The following is a 16,853-nucleotide window of genomic DNA, read 5'->3' on the forward strand; positions in this document are numbered from 1 at the left end:
CATAGAATAGTAGGGTTGGAAGGGGCCTACAAGACCATCGAGTCCAACCCCCTGCTTAATGCAGGAATCCAAGTCAGAGCATCCCTGACAGATGGCTGTCCAGCCTCATCTTGAATGCCTCCAGTGTGGGAGAGCCCACTACCTCCCTAGGTTATTGGTTCCATTGTGGTATTGCTCTAACAGTCAGGAAGTTTTTCCTGATGTTCAGCCGGTATCTGGCTTCCTGTAACTTGAGCCTGTTATTCCGTGTCCTGCACTCTAGGATGATCGAGAAGAGATGCTGGCCTTCCTCTCTGTGACAACCTTTCAAGTACTTGAAGAGCGCTATCCTATCTCCCCTCAGTCTTCTCTTCTCAAGACTAAACATGCCCAGTTCTTTCAGTCTCTCTTCATAGGGCTTTGTTTCCAGTCCCCTGATCATCTTCGTTGCCCTCCTCTGAACCCTCTCCAGCTTGTCTGCATCCTTCTTAAAGTGCGGTGCCCAGAACTGGACACAGTACTCCAGGTGAGGCCTAACCAGTGCTGAGTAGAGGGGAACTAATACTTCCCAGGATTTGGAAGCTAGGCTTCTATTAATGCAGCCCAAAATAACACAATTCCAAGATCCTTCCCATTTGTAGTGTTGTTGAGCCAAGTATCCCCCATCTTGTAACTGTGCATTTGGTTTCTTTTTCCTAGGTGCAGAACTTGGCATTTATCTCTATTAAATTTCATTCCATTGTTTTCTGCCCAGCGCTCCAGTCTATCCAGATCACTTTGAATTTTGTTTCTGTCTTCCAAAGTATTAACTATCCCGCCCAATTTTGTGTCATCTGCAAATCTGATCAGCATTCCCTGCACCTCCTCCTCCAAGTCATTAATAAAAATGTGGAAGAGCACTGGGCCCAGGACTGAGCCCTGCAGTACCCCACTCGTTACCTCTCCCCAGTTTGAGAAGATCCCATTAATAAGCACCCTTTGAGTCCGATTCTGTAGCCAACTGTGGATCCACCGGATCGTTGCTTCATCTAACCCACTTTGAGCTATTTTGCTCATCAGGATATTTTGGGGCACTTTGTCGAAAGCTTTGCTGAAGTCGAGGTATACTATGTCCACAGCATTCCCACAGTCCACTAGGGAGGTTACTTGATCAAACAGTGAGATCAGATTAGTTTGGCAGGATTTGTTCTTGACAAATCCATGTTCGCTTCGAGTAATCACTGCAATCCACAGATGGATTGCTTTATAATCTGCTCCAGAATTTTCCCAGGGATTGATGTCAGACTGGCTGGTCTGTAGTTCTCAGGTTCTTCCTTTTTACCCTTTTTGAAGATAGAGACAACGTTAGCCCTCCTCCAGTCATCTGGCACTTTACCCATCCTCCATGATTGCTCAAAGGTAATAGACAGTGGTTCTGAGAGTTCTTCTGCCAGTTCCTTTATTACTCTAGGATGCAGTTCATCTGGCCCTGGAGATTTGAACTCATTCAAAGTAATTAGGTGTTCCTTGACCATATGCCTATCGATCTCAAGCTGCAATCCTGCCCCTTCAGCCTGTACTTTGCCTTTGCCAGGGGGGTCATAGACCCTCTTTTGGGAGAAGACTGAGCCAAAGTAGGAATTGAGCACTTCTGCCTTTTCTTTGTCATCTGTTATCATTTTGCCACCCTTACTTAATAGCTGAACCACCATTTCTTTCTTCTGTCTTTTACTATGCACGTAGCTGTAGAAAGCTTTTTTGTTGCTTTTAGCATCCCTCGCTAACCTCAGCTCGTTCTCAGCTGTAGCCTTCCTGACACCATCCCTGAAATTCTGTGCTACCTGCCTGTACTCTTCCTTTGTTGCTTGGCCTTCCTTCCACTTCCTATATGTGTCCTTTTTTTGTTTTCAGGTCATCTCTAAGCTTTTTGTGAAGCTACATTGGCTTCTTCTGTTGTCTTCCACCTTTTTTTCTTGTTGGAATTGTTTGTAATTGTGCCTTGAGAATTTCCTTTTTTAAAAGCTCCCACCCATCTTAGACTCCTTTTCTCGTAAGAATCACTTGCCATGGGACCTTACTGATCATTGTTCTGAGTTTATTAAAATCAGCTTTCCTAAAATCCAGGGTACGCGTTTGGCTACACCTGGCTTTTGCTTCCTTTAGAACCAAGAACTCAAGTATAACATGGTGTCAGGGTGGATACTGAGCCCATAGAATCCCAGAGTAGTTCTGATTCTGAGGAAGAGGAGTCGCTCCTGGGAGAGGAGCGCACTCCTCTTTCCCAGGGCCAACAGCTGATGGAGATTCCTCCCACCGGCATTCCTAGCTTAGATAGCAGTCCTGGGAGTGACAAAGCGCAGGAAGCATACTTGATGGACGTGCGACGCCGACGCAGAGAGCGGCGCCAAATGGAGGGTGCGAAATGAGGCATAGTGCCCGGTTGGCGCGCAAACAACGGCTGCACCCAGAGGATCCAAGGGAAAAGGGGAGGGACTCTCCCTAGCCCTTAAGTTCAGGAGTCTGCCAGTGATTCCCTTTCAGACAGGGACCAACTGTTCCAACTTAGGGCATAGGTACTCTGCTGCTCATATCTAGTTGCTAACAGTAGAATTGTTAAGTTGTAAGAGAGGAATAAAGCTTTGAAAAGAATCCCTTTGTCTGTGTCTGGACTTGGCTACTGGATTAGACTGAGAGAGGCCTCCAAGGAGCCCTTGACACATGGTCGCTTTCCCCCAGAGTTCCTGTAACTGCTACTTTATCCACTAAGTGATCTCTGTTGGTTAGGATAGCCAATCCTCTAGTTCCTTCCTTTACTTTCTGTAGGAGAAAGTTAGCCACCACACAAGTCAGGAATTTTCTGGAGGGGCCATGTTTTGCAGAATTTGTCTCCCAACAAATGTCAGGGAAATTGAAGTCCCCCATTACTACTACATCATGCTTCCTTGAAACATGGGCCATTTGCTTTTCAAAAGTTTCATCCTCGTCTTCTCCTTGATTGGGTGGCCGGTAGTAGACTCTGACCACCATGTTCCTTTTATTCTTTGCTCCATTTATTTTAACCCAGATGCTCTCAATGGGGCTACTAAGCTCATCCTACTGTATTTCTGTGCAGATAGATCTATTTTTCACATACAGTGCCACTCCACCTCCCTTTCTGTTCCTCCTGTTGTTTTTGAACAAGTTATATCCTTCAGTTGCTGTATTCCAGTCATGAGAGTCATCCCACCAAGTCTCAGTTACACCTATCAAGTCATAATTTCCCTCCTGTATTAAGAGTTCAAGTTCGTTCTGCTTGTTTCCCATACTCTGGGCATTAGTATATAGTCATCAAAGACCATGTGCTTCATGGTCTGGCTTTCTTCCTACATGTTTGTGAAGACTATTATTGGGCGCTATTAGAACTGTTCTTTCCGTTGCGGTGCATGAGCCTTCATCCATTGTTACCCCCAACTTTATGTCTCCCTTCCCCATAGGATTCAGTATAAAGCCCTCCTGATAAAGTTCTTCATGCTGTGGCCAAACACATTCTTCTCATCCTTTGTGAGGTGCAACCCGTCCCTTGCCAACAGCCCATCTTCCAGGAAGTCTAGCTCGTGGTCCCAGAATCCAAATCTCTCTTGTCAGCACCACCTTCATAGCCAGTCATTCACCCGGAATATTTTTCTTTCCCTTTCTATCCCTCTGGAAAGATGGATGAGAAAACACTCTGGGCCCCAAAGTTCTTGAGTTTCCTTCCCAAAGCTTCAAAGTCTGACGTGTTTTCTTTGTAGCTCCACTTGGTGGTATAATTTGTTCCCACATGGATGGGAAGAAGGGGATACCTGTCAGCGGGCCTTAGGAGTGCAGGCAACCCTTCAGTCACGTCTCTAATCTCTCCTCCCAGGAGACAGCATATCTGGCGAGTCCATGGGTCTTTGCAACATACTTGGGTTTCGATCCCACGCAGCAAGGAGTCTCTCACTACTACTACTACTCTCGTTGTTGTAGACCCTGGTTTCATTGCCTCTGCTTGATTGACCTTCAGCCTCTTGCTCGCTCTCATGCGGGGTCCCCTGTAATTCTTCCTCTGCAGGCTGTCCTCCAGCCTCATCCTCAAGTACCTGGAAACAGTTCCACAGCTCCACTGCTTCCACTGGTGCAGAGTGGCGTCTAGTTGTTCTTCTCCTAACTGTCACCCCTTTCCAAGGAGTATCCTCTACTGCATTTTTCCTCTCCTCAGCATTTCCCACTTCATCCTCAGCTTGCTGTTGCTCTTCAAGCTTCTGGTCTTCACTTTGCTGGTGTAGTTCCACCTTTCTGTCCAAGAACTCTTCATGTTCTCTTATTCCTTGGAGCGTCGACACTCGCCGCTCCAGTCCTCTTTCTTTTTCTTCCAAAATAAAGGAGCCAAATAAATGGGTAGTATTGGGACAAAACTACATGTAGGGTCTACGCGCGAGACAGGAGGGGCTGTTCACCATTGGCAAGAAAGAAATGGGAAGGCAAATGAAGAACCCAAGGGGTTGTGGTGTGAGATGCTGATACAAGTTCTGACATTTGTGGATTCTTACTGTCATTGCAGCATTGTGACCTTGCTGGGAGGGCCAAGAAGTAGTTGGGGTGTGTGTGTTGAATGTCACACATTGATTTGAACTAACTAGCCAATTCATTTGTTTGTAGACTTCTATTCTTTGTGAATTGTTGTAAAAGCAGTAATGGGTGTAGGTTGGGCATAGGAATTTGTTCGTTTTGCATTTCAAAGCGAACCAATTCATCTGCATCTCCTAGATTAAAGTGTGGATTGGGACAGAGTTATACTCTGGATTTCACACTACTTACAATGACACAGTTCACACATAATGCTAGGAAATTCCTGGGTTGTTTAACCCACGTATTATGAGACAAGCAGAGCATGCATCACATGCTGGTTGCTTCCGCTTTTAATCAACAACTCAGGAATGCCCTGTTCCTGGGTTGTTTCATGACATATAAACCCAGAAACTCTGGGTTGTTCAACCCAGAGTTAGCCCAACAATTGCCCATGGTTTGTTGTTGTGTTAACTCTGGATTGTTAAACCCATAATCAATCCAGCATTTTTAGATTTTCACATCATAAAACAACCAGGAATGCCTGGTGTTATGTTTGAACTGGGTCATTGTTACAGGGTGGTCCTAGACATTATTGCCATTTCTTCTACCATACATTGTCTCTGGAAGAGACAGCATGTCATCACATTACATTGTTCCTGAGGTGTTTGCAGCTCCATATGTATTTTGGTAGCAAACGAAAACTTTAAAGGCAGCCTTTAAACCCCACCTACTAACAGTATAAGTAAACACAAATTTTAGTGTAACCAGAAAGGGGGCAGAAAAGACTTGAGAGAGCCAGTGTGGTGTAGTGGCAAGAGTGTTGGACTAGGAGCTGGGAGATCCGGGTTCTAGTCCCCACTCGGTCATGGAAGCTCACTGGGTGACTTTGGGCCAGTCACAGACTTTCAGCCCAGCCCACCTCACAGGGTTGTTGTTGTGAGGATAAAATGGAGAGGAGGAGGATAATGTAAGCCGCCTTGGGTTCCTTGCAAGAGGAAAAAAGGCAGGGTATAAATGCAATGCAATAATGTGAGCGAAACTGAGATGGACTGTAAATCAGCTGATCCATCCGTAATTTGGCGTTCCTTGTTTCTGGAGAGCATTGTATTCTCTTTGGAGCTGAGAAGCATATGCATCTACGAAACCTTAATATTTTTTTCCCCTGGAGAAACAATCAGAATAATTAACTGAGAGTGCTTAGCAGAAGCAGTTGTGTGCCCCCCAAAACGGGAATTTTGCTCTTGGCATTTCTGTTTGCAATAAATTATTCTCTCCACTTTTTCCTCCCATAAAATCTCTCAAAACTGGAATAGCAATCTCACATTTTTTAAAAGATTGCCATTGGAGAGATGTAGTGGTGTAAGAATAACCTTGGCAAGGTGCGCTTCACAATCCTGGCAAGAAAAATGCAATAGCAGAAAATTGACTTGTATGATATAACGTCCATCATAACTGTCTGTACTTATAGCATGTTTGTTATCTGTGTGGCCAGTTACAACCAGATTTAACTGCTGATGGAGAAAATGTCAGACAAAATGGAGTAGGTATGGGCATTTCCTTGAACAAAACAGCACAGTTTTTCGGTTTTGGTAGGCAGTGTGCATTTTGCAAGACCCCCAGATCTTGCAGAATAGTGATGTGTTGCTCCCAAGGTGCAGGTTGAAGACTTGCTTTGCTTCTGGAAAATGCCTAGAAATCCTAAAAAGTTCAGACAGTGTTAATTTCTTCAACATCTTCTAAAATGGAGAGGCAGATCTAGACTTCTAAAAAAAGCAGCTCCATCTTTGCTTGTAATATTGTGAGACAACCCGGCGTAAGAGGGCTCAATAGCACACAAACACATTCTGTGTTTCCTGGTTTATTGCCTCAGCCTGTGACGCTCAGGACAGATTATAAAGCTTTCTGGGAGGGAAGCCATGGAGTGTATAAAAGCTCAAAAATGTGTGTGTCATTTCTTCAAAAGATTGCGCTGCTGCATGTGAGTTTTCCGTACCCCTTCTCCTGTTTCCAAGGGTTGATCCTGGAGCCCTGTCCTTTATACCCCTCAGCAAGCAAGTGGCACTAACAATATTTTGCCTGGAGCTCAAAAGGCACAGAGCGAATCTGCTGAGGAGTGAGGGGAGGCGGTTATATCTCTGAAGGATAGCTGAAAGTGGCCCGGTGACCATGCTGAGTAGGCCTATTTTCCACTTGGGTCTTTTTGAAGCAATTTTGGAACAAAGAAAATGCCTGCCATGCTTGGCTTCTGGGCTGCTGAGCAAGTTTCTTCCAGATAAATTGGGAAGCAGGGTCATTTTCCAGAATGATGGCTCTGCCCTCTACGAATTGCTGCATTGTGCTGGCAGAAGTGGGTACCGCCAATTGCTTGCTATAGACCAGGAATGGGCAACCTTCACCCTGTTTCAAAAGCCCTCTGGCAAGTGCGAGCTGTCTGTCCTACAACGCCATGTTTGGTGCTGCCCATTGCCAACATACAGCCCCTGACAGATCACCCACAAGGGGAATGCAGCCCTCAACAGAAAAAAGGTTCCCCATCCTCTGGTGTAGTGAGACGGGAGCTGCTCTGGCTCTTCCTCCTCAGCACTAAGTTCAGAGGAGGCATCAGCAGTCTTGTCTGTGTCTTCTGGGTTCTGCTGCTGCTGAAGCATTCGGCACAGCCAGCTTCTGCTTTGCTGACCTTCCAGGGAATTATGCATCAGCTTGATGCTACAGCAGTGGTTTACGAAGGATGCTGATGTGCAAATTGAGCACATCTTATCACTACAGACAATGCAGGACTTGTGGCACGGCTCACGGTGGTATTATGGGACAGCCTCCCTTGCAGCCAAGAGGACTGGTGCAGTCAGCATGAGCAAAGCAATCTGCACAGAAAAAGGGGGAGGAAAATCCTTTTCCTGGGGAAGGTTGCATTTGGAAGGGGGCATGGCTCAGCAGTATGTAGAAAGGCATGGGTTCAGTCCCGGACAGCTAGGGCTGGGAAAGACTCTTGTCTGAAACTCTGGATTGCTGCTAGACAATTGTCTGACTTAAAGCAACAACCTAGGTCCCTGTGCATTCAGAAAGGAGAAGCTTTGCTGTGAACGGAGATAAATCGGGGCTTGATTGGGATCTGGGAAGTACTGGGTGTGGGGCAACTGTGCTTGCAGGAGGAAGAGGGATGCCTTATCAATTCATCAGTGTAGCTATTCCAGCAGGTTGTATGGAGGGAGATGAGAAGGAGAAGTAGGGCCATTCCACCAGCCTTGCTGAAAGACTACTTAATTTTTTCCTCTTCCCTCCCCATTCCTTTTTCCTTGTGTGTCGTATCTTTTTAGCTTGTAAGCCTGCAGGATAGGACTGTCTTGTTCTAATATATGTAAGTCGCTCTGGGAGCCTTTTCGGCTGAGGAGAGGCATAAAAATACTTCAAATAATAATAAGTCACAGACCAATTAGGAGTTGTTGCAGCAATAGTGATTACAGGAAGGAGGAGTTCATTGGGGAGAGTGGTAGAATAGGTCTATGTTGTATGAGAGGTGAGTTTGGTGAGGATGTGCAAATGAAAAGGGTTTTGAGGTGTGTATTTCAGTAATGGTGGCTTGAAGCCACACGACTCAGATGCTCCACTTGCCAATCTGCCCCTTTTGATTTGTGTCAAACATCTGATATCTTTCCAATTCTGTAGGGAATTGTGTTAAAATTCAACCATTTTGGAAAATGTGCCTTGTTGTATGTACCCTCAAAGGGCTTTGATGGTCTGCAAAGTGCTGAATCCTTCTCTTCCTTTCTTTTCCTCAGATGTACTTTCCGATTCCCTAGCACAGTCATCAAGATCCAATTCACGTCGCTCTACCATAAAGAGGAGGTGAAAGAGGAAGCCTCGTCACCTCCACTTCGGCCGCTCTACCCTCAAATAACGCCTCTTAAGATCCACATTCCGGAGCCGGATCTCCGGATGTTAGGCAGTCCCCTGCCCTCCCCAACTGGCACCATCAGGTAAGGACCTTTATTCCCTAGTACATTGCTATCAATCAAGGCCTATCTGTAGATTCTGGCACTGCTCTCCCCGCCCCTTTCTGAAAAACAAATGCCTCTCAGAATTCTGTTGCTCACTTGCTGTGTTTGATCTGTAAAACTAGTAAAACACCTGTCACTATGATGACTGTGGTCAGCAGAGAGTCCACCTATGTTGCAGGGGTTTGGAGTAGGATGGCGAGCAAAACTCAGTTCTCTGCCTCTTAGCACTCATTTTTAGTGGAGGTTGGGCCTCTTGGGGCAGGGGGTAAGTTCTCAGGGGCACCAGTGTCGTAGTGGTTAAACTTGCCCCTGCTGACCTCAGTTTCTCGGCAGTGGCATCTTCTTTGCATGCCCCATGCAAATTAATGAGATCCATCATAAATCATGGCCAAATTCTGTTCCTTGGTCATGCTAGAACAACCTTCCCCAATCTCATGCCCTCCAGATGTGTTGGACTACAATATGTTGGCTGGGGGATTCTGGGAGTTGTAGTCTAAAACATCTGGAGGGCCCCAGGTTGGAGAAGGCTGTGCTAGAGTAACATTTAAAGTGTGACCAAGAGACAGAACCCAGGACCTGGCTTTTATATAGATGATAACTAGCTTATTTACAAATTTTAGCCCATTGCTCAAATAAGGTTTTAATAATGGAGTGCTAAAGTGAGCTTTTTACTACTGTTCTCGGTCACTGGTCCAAACTAGTGTTCTGAAAATGTTTTCATGCAGGAAGTTTTAACTCTGTTTTAAGTTATTGTCAAAGAAAGAAGTATAATTGGAGATGTAGTCATCTTTATCCCCTTTTTTCTTTTCTGCTACTGCATTTGCAACCTTGCAAGTAAGTTCACAAGTTACTAGTCCACATAGTTATGTTACTTATCCGTGGCATGTTAACTGTCTTGAAGAAAGGAGAAGCAACCAACTTGCATCAACCCTAACCCTTGGTTTGCCTGAAGGCAAGCCTGTTACTTGCCAGAGGCAACCAGGAAATGGCTACTCATGTGCTTATGTATTTATTTGCTGGCTGTTCTGTGTAACGCAATACAGTGAAATATGTTTCTCTAGTCTTTGGCTGTCTCTAAGGAGGTCTAAGTTGTTGTTCAGAGAGGCGAGAGCCCCTTCCTACTTGGTGGGGAAAAAATGGAGGTCCGTTATTAATCAATCAATCAATTAATTAATTAATATAAACTTATATGGCAATGGTGATCGTGATACCTTTATAAAGACCAACTCAAAGGTCACAAAGAAATGTGCAAGCTTTTGATTTCCACAAAACTCTTCAGGTCAGAAGTTAAGCATAAAAACATTAAAGCTGTTGGGGTGTGGGAATGTTCCTGAACAAGATGAAAAAGCCCAAGTCTGCAAATGGAATGGGGAAGCAGGATTTCATCCCTGTTTTATAACTGCCTACTCAGAAGTAAAGTTCATTGACACTTACATCCCAGGTAACTGTGTATAGGATTGCAGCCTTAAGTAGGTTAGGCTGTGATTGGTGCAAAAATAAAGTTCTGGGGTTGTACCAAATGCTACAGCAAGAGAGGAGCATGGCTGCTCTCCCTTTGAAAGTCAGCACTTACTTGGTTCTGTCTGAATTCAGTCTGTGTAACACCTTCCCAATTTCATCTCAAGACTATTGCAAACTGCAGATGAGAGCTTTTTTAAAAAAATATTGCCTGGGAATTAATCTGTTTTAAAAATGAAATAACTCTGAGGTGCACACCTCTGTGGTCCCCTTAGTAGGTATGCCCGGTTTTAGGTGTTTGAGTTTAATGGTTGTGGCCATTCTCTTTTATTATTATAGATAAATTGTTCTGCGTTATGCTGTGAATCTGCTCACAGGGCCCATTGGGTAAAATAAAGGGTATAAATAACTTAATTTGTCTTTATCAGCTTTGTTAACATTTTGATATCACAATGCTTTTACTGGATTACTTTTTAGAGGGTTGTGTTTTTTTTTTAACCCACGCTTACTCTGTATGGAGAGTATTTTTGGTTTGCGTGTAGCATTCACATGGAGAAAGTTGGCTTCTATCATGTTCCATGTCAAGCTCTGCTTCTCAGCTATTTGCCCTGGTGCATGCTTAGGGTTTCCAGAATTGATAGAAAACAGGGCTCCTCTGCCTTTGGTAGTTGTGTAGGCTGGGAATTTTCAGCCAGTGGAATATTTCTTGTCATAGTACTAAGACAGTGTGATACAATGGCCTGATTCACATGTAACAACAACCCATGGATTGTTGGGGCCAACCACAACCACTTCCACTTTGCATCCGCTTTCCAAAACAAGCCAGGAGCACCCCGTTCCTAGGTTGTTAGTTGTGACAGCAGAACCAGGCACTCTGGGTTGTTGAGGATTAAACAACCCAGAGTTTGAACCCAACAACAAACCATGGGTTTAAACTCTGTGTTGTTTAATCCTCAACAGCCCAGAGTGCTGGGTTTGGAAATCATGACTAACAACGTAAAGTGGATGCAAAGCAGAAATGGCAAGTAAACAGCAGGCAGTGCACTTGCTCTGTCTCCCACGTGGCCACGCCAATTCATGGCTTGTTTAAGACATGAATTGGCATTACATACAAACCAGGTCATAAGCTAGATTCCTGGGTATGGACTGGAGGGACCCATATTCATGTCCTTGCAAAGCCATGAACCTCACTAAATGTGGCCTTGTGTAAGTTGTTATCTCTCAGGCTCAGTTTTTATGAGGATAAAACAGGATAACCCCATGTATGCTGCCCTGACTTTACAGAAAGATGCAAGACACAAATGTTAGTGGTAAGAAAAACTGCACCTGTCCTTCGTCCAAACTTCTGTGCAACAATTAAAGGCACAGGAGCCATGGCTTTCTTTTAGTTTGCATGGTAAATACTGGCTGAGCACATGTTTTGCATGCAGGAGGTCCCAGGGAAAGGCCTCTGCCACTTGAGAAGTCGCTGCTGTTTATGGAACAATATCGGGCCAGGGTCTCTTGCAGTATAAGGCAGCATCAGATGACAGAGCCATTCAAGGGTAATTTCATAGAATCATAGAATAGTAGGGTTGGAAGGGGCCTACAAGGCCACAGAGTCCAACCCCCTGCTCAATGTAGAAATCCAAGTCAGAGCATCCCTGAGCCTTGTCTTGAATGCCTCCAGTGTGGGAGAGCCCACCACCTCCCTAGGGAATTGGCTGCATTGTCATATTGTGTACTCCAGATGAGGCCTAACCAGTGCTGAGTAGAGGGGGACTAGTACTTCCTGGGACTTTGAAGCTATGCTTCTGTTAATGCAGCCCAAAATAGCATTTGCCTTTTTTGCAGCCACATCACATTTTTGGCTCCTATTCAGCCTGTGATCTTCAACAATTCCATTTGTTCTTGACAAATCCATGTTGGCTTCGAGCAATCACTGCATTGTTTTCAAGGTGCTTTTGTGAAACTGACGTGGTAAAATCATCTATTGCCGCCATTACCATGTCACCAAATTAATGGGAGAGCTATGGTGGCCAGGTTGCTTTCACTTTCTGTGATTACTTCACATCATCCAGCGTGTGTATTCAGTGTGCAAAAATGTACATTCAGGTGGTCTCACCCTAGATTCACTGTTGACATCTGCAGGCAGACATGAGCTTGCTCCTAGAAGGTACATCAGGAGCCTAGTGTGGGCAGGCCTTTTGCCAGCCTGCAAGAGGGAGAGACTATATTACAGTGGCAAGAGCCCCTGCTTTCCATGTGGAAGGTCCCATGCATGGTGTGGAGAAAGTGGATAGGGAGACGTTTTTCTCCCTCTCCCATAATACTAGAACCCACAGGGGTCATCCCATGAAGCTGATTGGTGGAAGATTCAGGACAGATAAAAAGTAGTTAAAACTATGGAATTCGCTTCCACAAGATGGAGTGGTAGCCACTAATTTGGATGGCTTTAAAAGGAGATAAGACAAATTCTTGGAGGAGAAGTTTATCAATGGTTACTAGTCGTGATGGCTATATGCCACCTTTAGTATCAGAGGCAGTGTGCCTATGTACACCAGTTGCTGGGGAACATGGGCAGGATGGTGTTATTGCACTCATGCCCTGCATGTGGCTTTCCTGTGGGGAGCTGGTAGGCCACTGCAGGAACAGAATGCTGGACTGGATGGGCTGTTGGTCTGATCCAGTAGGGCTTTTCTTAAGTTCAATCCCTGGGATCTCCAGTTAGATGAATCAGGTAGCAGGAGCTGGGGGGCGGGGGGGACTTTCTCTTCCTGAAAAGCAGCTGCCAGTCAGAATAGACAACATTGGGCTAAAGATGGACAAGTAGTCTGGCCTCAGGGAGGTAGTGAATGTGCGTTGCATTCAGAAGGTCCTGAATTTGATCCCCAGCATCTCCAGGTAGGACTAGGAAAGAATCCTGCCTGAACCCCTGAAGAGCTGCTGCCAGTCAGTGTTGACAGTACTGGGCTTGATGGACCAATGATCTGACTCAGCATAAGGAAGCTTCCTATGTTCTGCCATTGTCTTGGCTGATGGGTGAGAGATGTAGGGAGTCTGAAGATAGGAGAGAAGAAGGGTAGCTGCTAAGCCGAGTGGTTCTTGTCACTGTGTTTCGAAGTTCACATTAAAAATAGGAGAGCGAAAGGAGTAGCTTCTAAATTCAGTGTGTCTTAGCAGCACTATTTGTGGTTTTATCTTCTAACATCCTCTTTTGATGAAAATAGCTACACCTTGCCAACATACAGTAATTGGTTTCCATACTGTCACATTTGGGGGCAAACCAACCCTGCGTATGCCCTGCATTTGTGACGCTGCCGTCTGTCCACCGCTAATAATAGATTTTACACACACACTCTCAGAAAGCTGCTTTGGCTTGAAGAAAAAGTGTGAGAATACACTGACTTCTCCTGCCCAATCCTGCAGAAGAATGTTTTAGAAGACGCTCCAATGCTTTAACATCCGTTGGGGCTTAGCAAAAGCACATCTATCTGTGCTTCTTGAAAAACCTCAAAAGACTTTTGAGGTTTTCTTCTTTTACCTAACCTTTTTCATTCTCAGTTCTTCCTTGCAGGGGAAGGGCTGCTATGTTTATAAACACCCCTTTCCTGGTATGCACCACACAGGAGTCTCTGTGTGCTGCTTACTTTTCTGTTGGAAAAGATGAAATCTCTTGGATGAAATGTGGATGAAATCTGTTGCTTTCAGAATATGTGAATACTGTATTATTTATGTGGCACTTTTTTAAAAGCAGGGGGGGAAACCATGCGAAGTACTCTACAATCGCTCCTCTCCACCATGAAGCTCGCTAGATGGCTTTGGGTGGGCCAGCCCCTATCTCTCAGCCAAACCTACCTCACAGGGCTATTGAGAGGATAAAATAGAGGGAAAGAAGCCCAAAGAGGGGATGTGAGTTCCAGAGGCCTCCTTGGATGTCAGGGGTTGAAGTGGTGATGCTGTTGCTGCTGCTTCTTGCATTGCATAATAAACTTGCAGAATGTGTGATGGCCACTGGCTTCAGTGACTGTGGATTAAACACATTTACAGGAGGAGTTCAGAGGCACAGTACCCCTCTGCGTGCCAACTGCTGGAATCAAACAGGGAGGAAGAGCTTTTGCCTCTGTGCCCTGCTTGTAAGTTCCCCAGATACTTCTGGCTGACCACTGCTGGAAACAGAATACTGAATCCAGTAGGGCAGTCCTTGTCCATGGTAGCACACAGCCTTCCTCACTACACAGATAACCAGACTTCCAAAATGTGGCTCTTTGGGGCAGAGGAATATCAACAGCCCTTGTAAGAAGGGAGAGGGGCCTACTAACCCTTCCCTTCTATTCCCTTCTGGTGTGTTAGGAAGCTGTTCTCATTAGCTCAGCTTTCCTCTTCTTGTGCCTGTCTGTTTCTCTCTCTCCCTCTCCCCCTCCCTGCTCCCTTTGGAAACATTCACTTGCCTAATTTGGTGTGTGTTTGCCTTGCTGCCCCCTGATTGGTCATTGGGAATCTTTGCTGTAGCTTTTAGAGATCCTGAGTTAGTTTCCTTTTTGGAAATCGAAGCTTGGCCCTCCCCTCCGCCGCTTCCCAACTTCTTGCGTGGAAGGGGCAGGTTTGGCTGTGCGGAACAGGAACACAAACACAACACACAGGCTGCTGAAAACAAACAGTCCCAGCCCTGCCCCCTTTGACCCTGTACTTCTAGCAGCCTGCCTCTCTGTGTTTACTTTCTAGCTTGTTTTCCTGCCAGGTTCTCCTCCACTTTGAAAGCCTTTTCAGTTTTCTTTTCTTATGTTCATATTCTCTCTCTCTTCCCCACCCCTCTCCTCCCTCTGTCAATTTGTTTATTTTCTCAGAACACTACCTAGAGAAGGGTTGAGCTTTAACTAAACCAAACAAAACCTACCCACTTCAGCAGTTCCGCAGTGTGAAATGTACAAAAACACTGTTGCTTTTAGGAATTATTAGCCTCCTTTTTCTTTCTCCTCCTCCTCAACCCCTCCTTTTTAATTTTTTTTCTTTTTTGCTTAGTCAATTGCTTTGCTTCTAGGAGACACTATTTATCAAATCTGTTGCTGTTTTCAGGGTTTGAAACGGGGAGGGGGGATACTCTGCTTGTGCTAGAGTTAGTGAGAAGTAGCGATGTAAACATTTAGTCTTGTTTTAGCCTTGTTTCGAATTTGGAGAGTGAGCTTTATTATTATTTTTTAAAAATCTGTTTATCTTCTTGCACAATGTGGAGAAAGATGGGCTGTGGCCATGTGTAGAAAGCCAGTAGAAACATCCTGTCTATGAGATCATGGTTAGTGAGAATGGCCAGAACAGCAGCCTGTTTCAGGCGAAAAGGTCTTATAGAAACTATAAGGCAGAAATGTTGGGTATAAAGGTTGTGGGATGTATGTGTGCTGATCAGGCGTTTGGTTGCTCTGGTGTGGCCTGTTGGCTCCTGTAGCTCAGGGGTGGACAGCAGGTAGATCTCCAGATGTTTTGGACTTCAACTCCCAGAAGCCCCTGCCAGCATGGCCAGTGGTAAAGAATGCTGGGAACTGAAGTCCAAAACATCTAGAGAACTACTTTCTTCCCACCCTTGCACTTACTGCACTACAGGACTAAACCATCTCTAGCAGCCGGCCCCAGGTTGGGAAAGGCTAATCTTTATGGTTAGGAAGTTGATGTCCTTGGCAAGAGAAAGGGGCTCATTCGCCAAAGGGGCTGACTCACGAAAGGCTGCTAATGCAAGCCACAGCATAATCCCCTTCTCTCCCATTTCTTCCCTTGGTGGGTCTACCCATGTAGCGTAATGAGGTGACAGAGTTCTAGGTGGTAGAATGGTCTGTTCCCATTTTGGACTGCAAGTGGGGGGGGGGGAGGATGAAACTGTCTTTTTTAGTGCTCTTGTTTAAAACGTTCCCAGCAAGAAGAAAGACAACCCAGTCAGAACAGGTTGAGCTAAAACCTTCACGGTATTATTTATTCATTCATTCATTGATTCGTGGCATTTATATACTACTGAAAATTAAAAAATCTCTCAGCAGTTCACAGTATTAAAATACAGCATTAAAAACACTTCCAGCTACAGTAAAAATCAAGGAGCAGTCAAATGGAGCAGCATAATTCATTTATTTACTGCCTGGGTGAAGAAGCCTGGGTGAACAGGTGTGTTTTCAGGTGGTGTTTGAAAGATGCCACATTTTCCGCCTCCTGAACTGCTCAAGGGAGGGTTTTCCAGAGGGTAGGTGCCACTGCGGAGAAGGCCTGCCATCTGGGTATTTCACAGCGACATCCCATTTGTTTTGGGATGACCAGCAGGTCCTCCTCTGCTGATCTTAAAGGTTGCCTGGGTGTGTATAAGGGAAGGCGGTCTGCTAGGTATCCTGGTCCCAAGTTGTTTAGGGCTTTGTATAACAATAATGTAACCTTGTACGTGGTTCTGTTTCCTAGATATTGTACAGAGCTTAAAAAACAAGACAGTCCCATCACACAGCCTCATTGTGTATATGTAGAGCAGCCTTCCCCAACCTGTGACCTCCAACTCCCATTATCCCTTACTGGTTATACTGGCTGAGGCTGGTGGGAGTTGGAGTACAAAACATCTGGAAGACACCAAGTTGGGGAAGACTGGCATAGGGTTTTGTTTTGTGTTATTGCAGTCTGTTATAAGCTGCTTTGAAGATCATTCCGTCAAAAGGAAGGGTATACAGCTTCTAAATAAAATAAAGCAAACTGGCATTGACACTTAGAGCCCCATTTGCTCCTGTTTTGCGTGAGTGGATAAACAAGCCAGGCAGGGATAGCTTAGTGTGATGTCCAAACCTGGGATTATGGTTTATTGTGCCCAAACAAGCCAGGATCGTAAGCCAGATTCAAACCAGGATTTGTTGTTAACTTACAAATCCTAGCTTG

The 16,853-nt window shown here is 45.2% G+C and overlaps 1 protein-coding gene across 2 annotated transcripts in view; it reads left to right on the top strand.

The window, feature by feature from the left end:
• Positions 1-16,853, top strand: part of FOXK1 (forkhead box K1) — a 92,123-nt gene that overhangs the window by 42,068 nt on the left and 33,202 nt on the right. For both annotated transcript variants that reach the window (XM_084818293.1, XM_084818291.1), the window contains exon 2: positions 8,304-8,501. In XM_084818293.1, coding sequence (XP_084674419.1) covers positions 8,304-8,501 — 198 coding nt within the window. The remainder of the gene's footprint in view (positions 1-8,303; positions 8,502-16,853) is intronic.

This window comes from Heloderma suspectum, chromosome 12, assembly GCF_057233095.1.
Source record: "Heloderma suspectum isolate Gila_16-S chromosome 12, 16-S_ref, whole genome shotgun sequence".
In the NCBI taxonomy this organism is placed as follows: Eukaryota; Metazoa; Chordata; class Lepidosauria; order Squamata; family Helodermatidae; genus Heloderma; species Heloderma suspectum.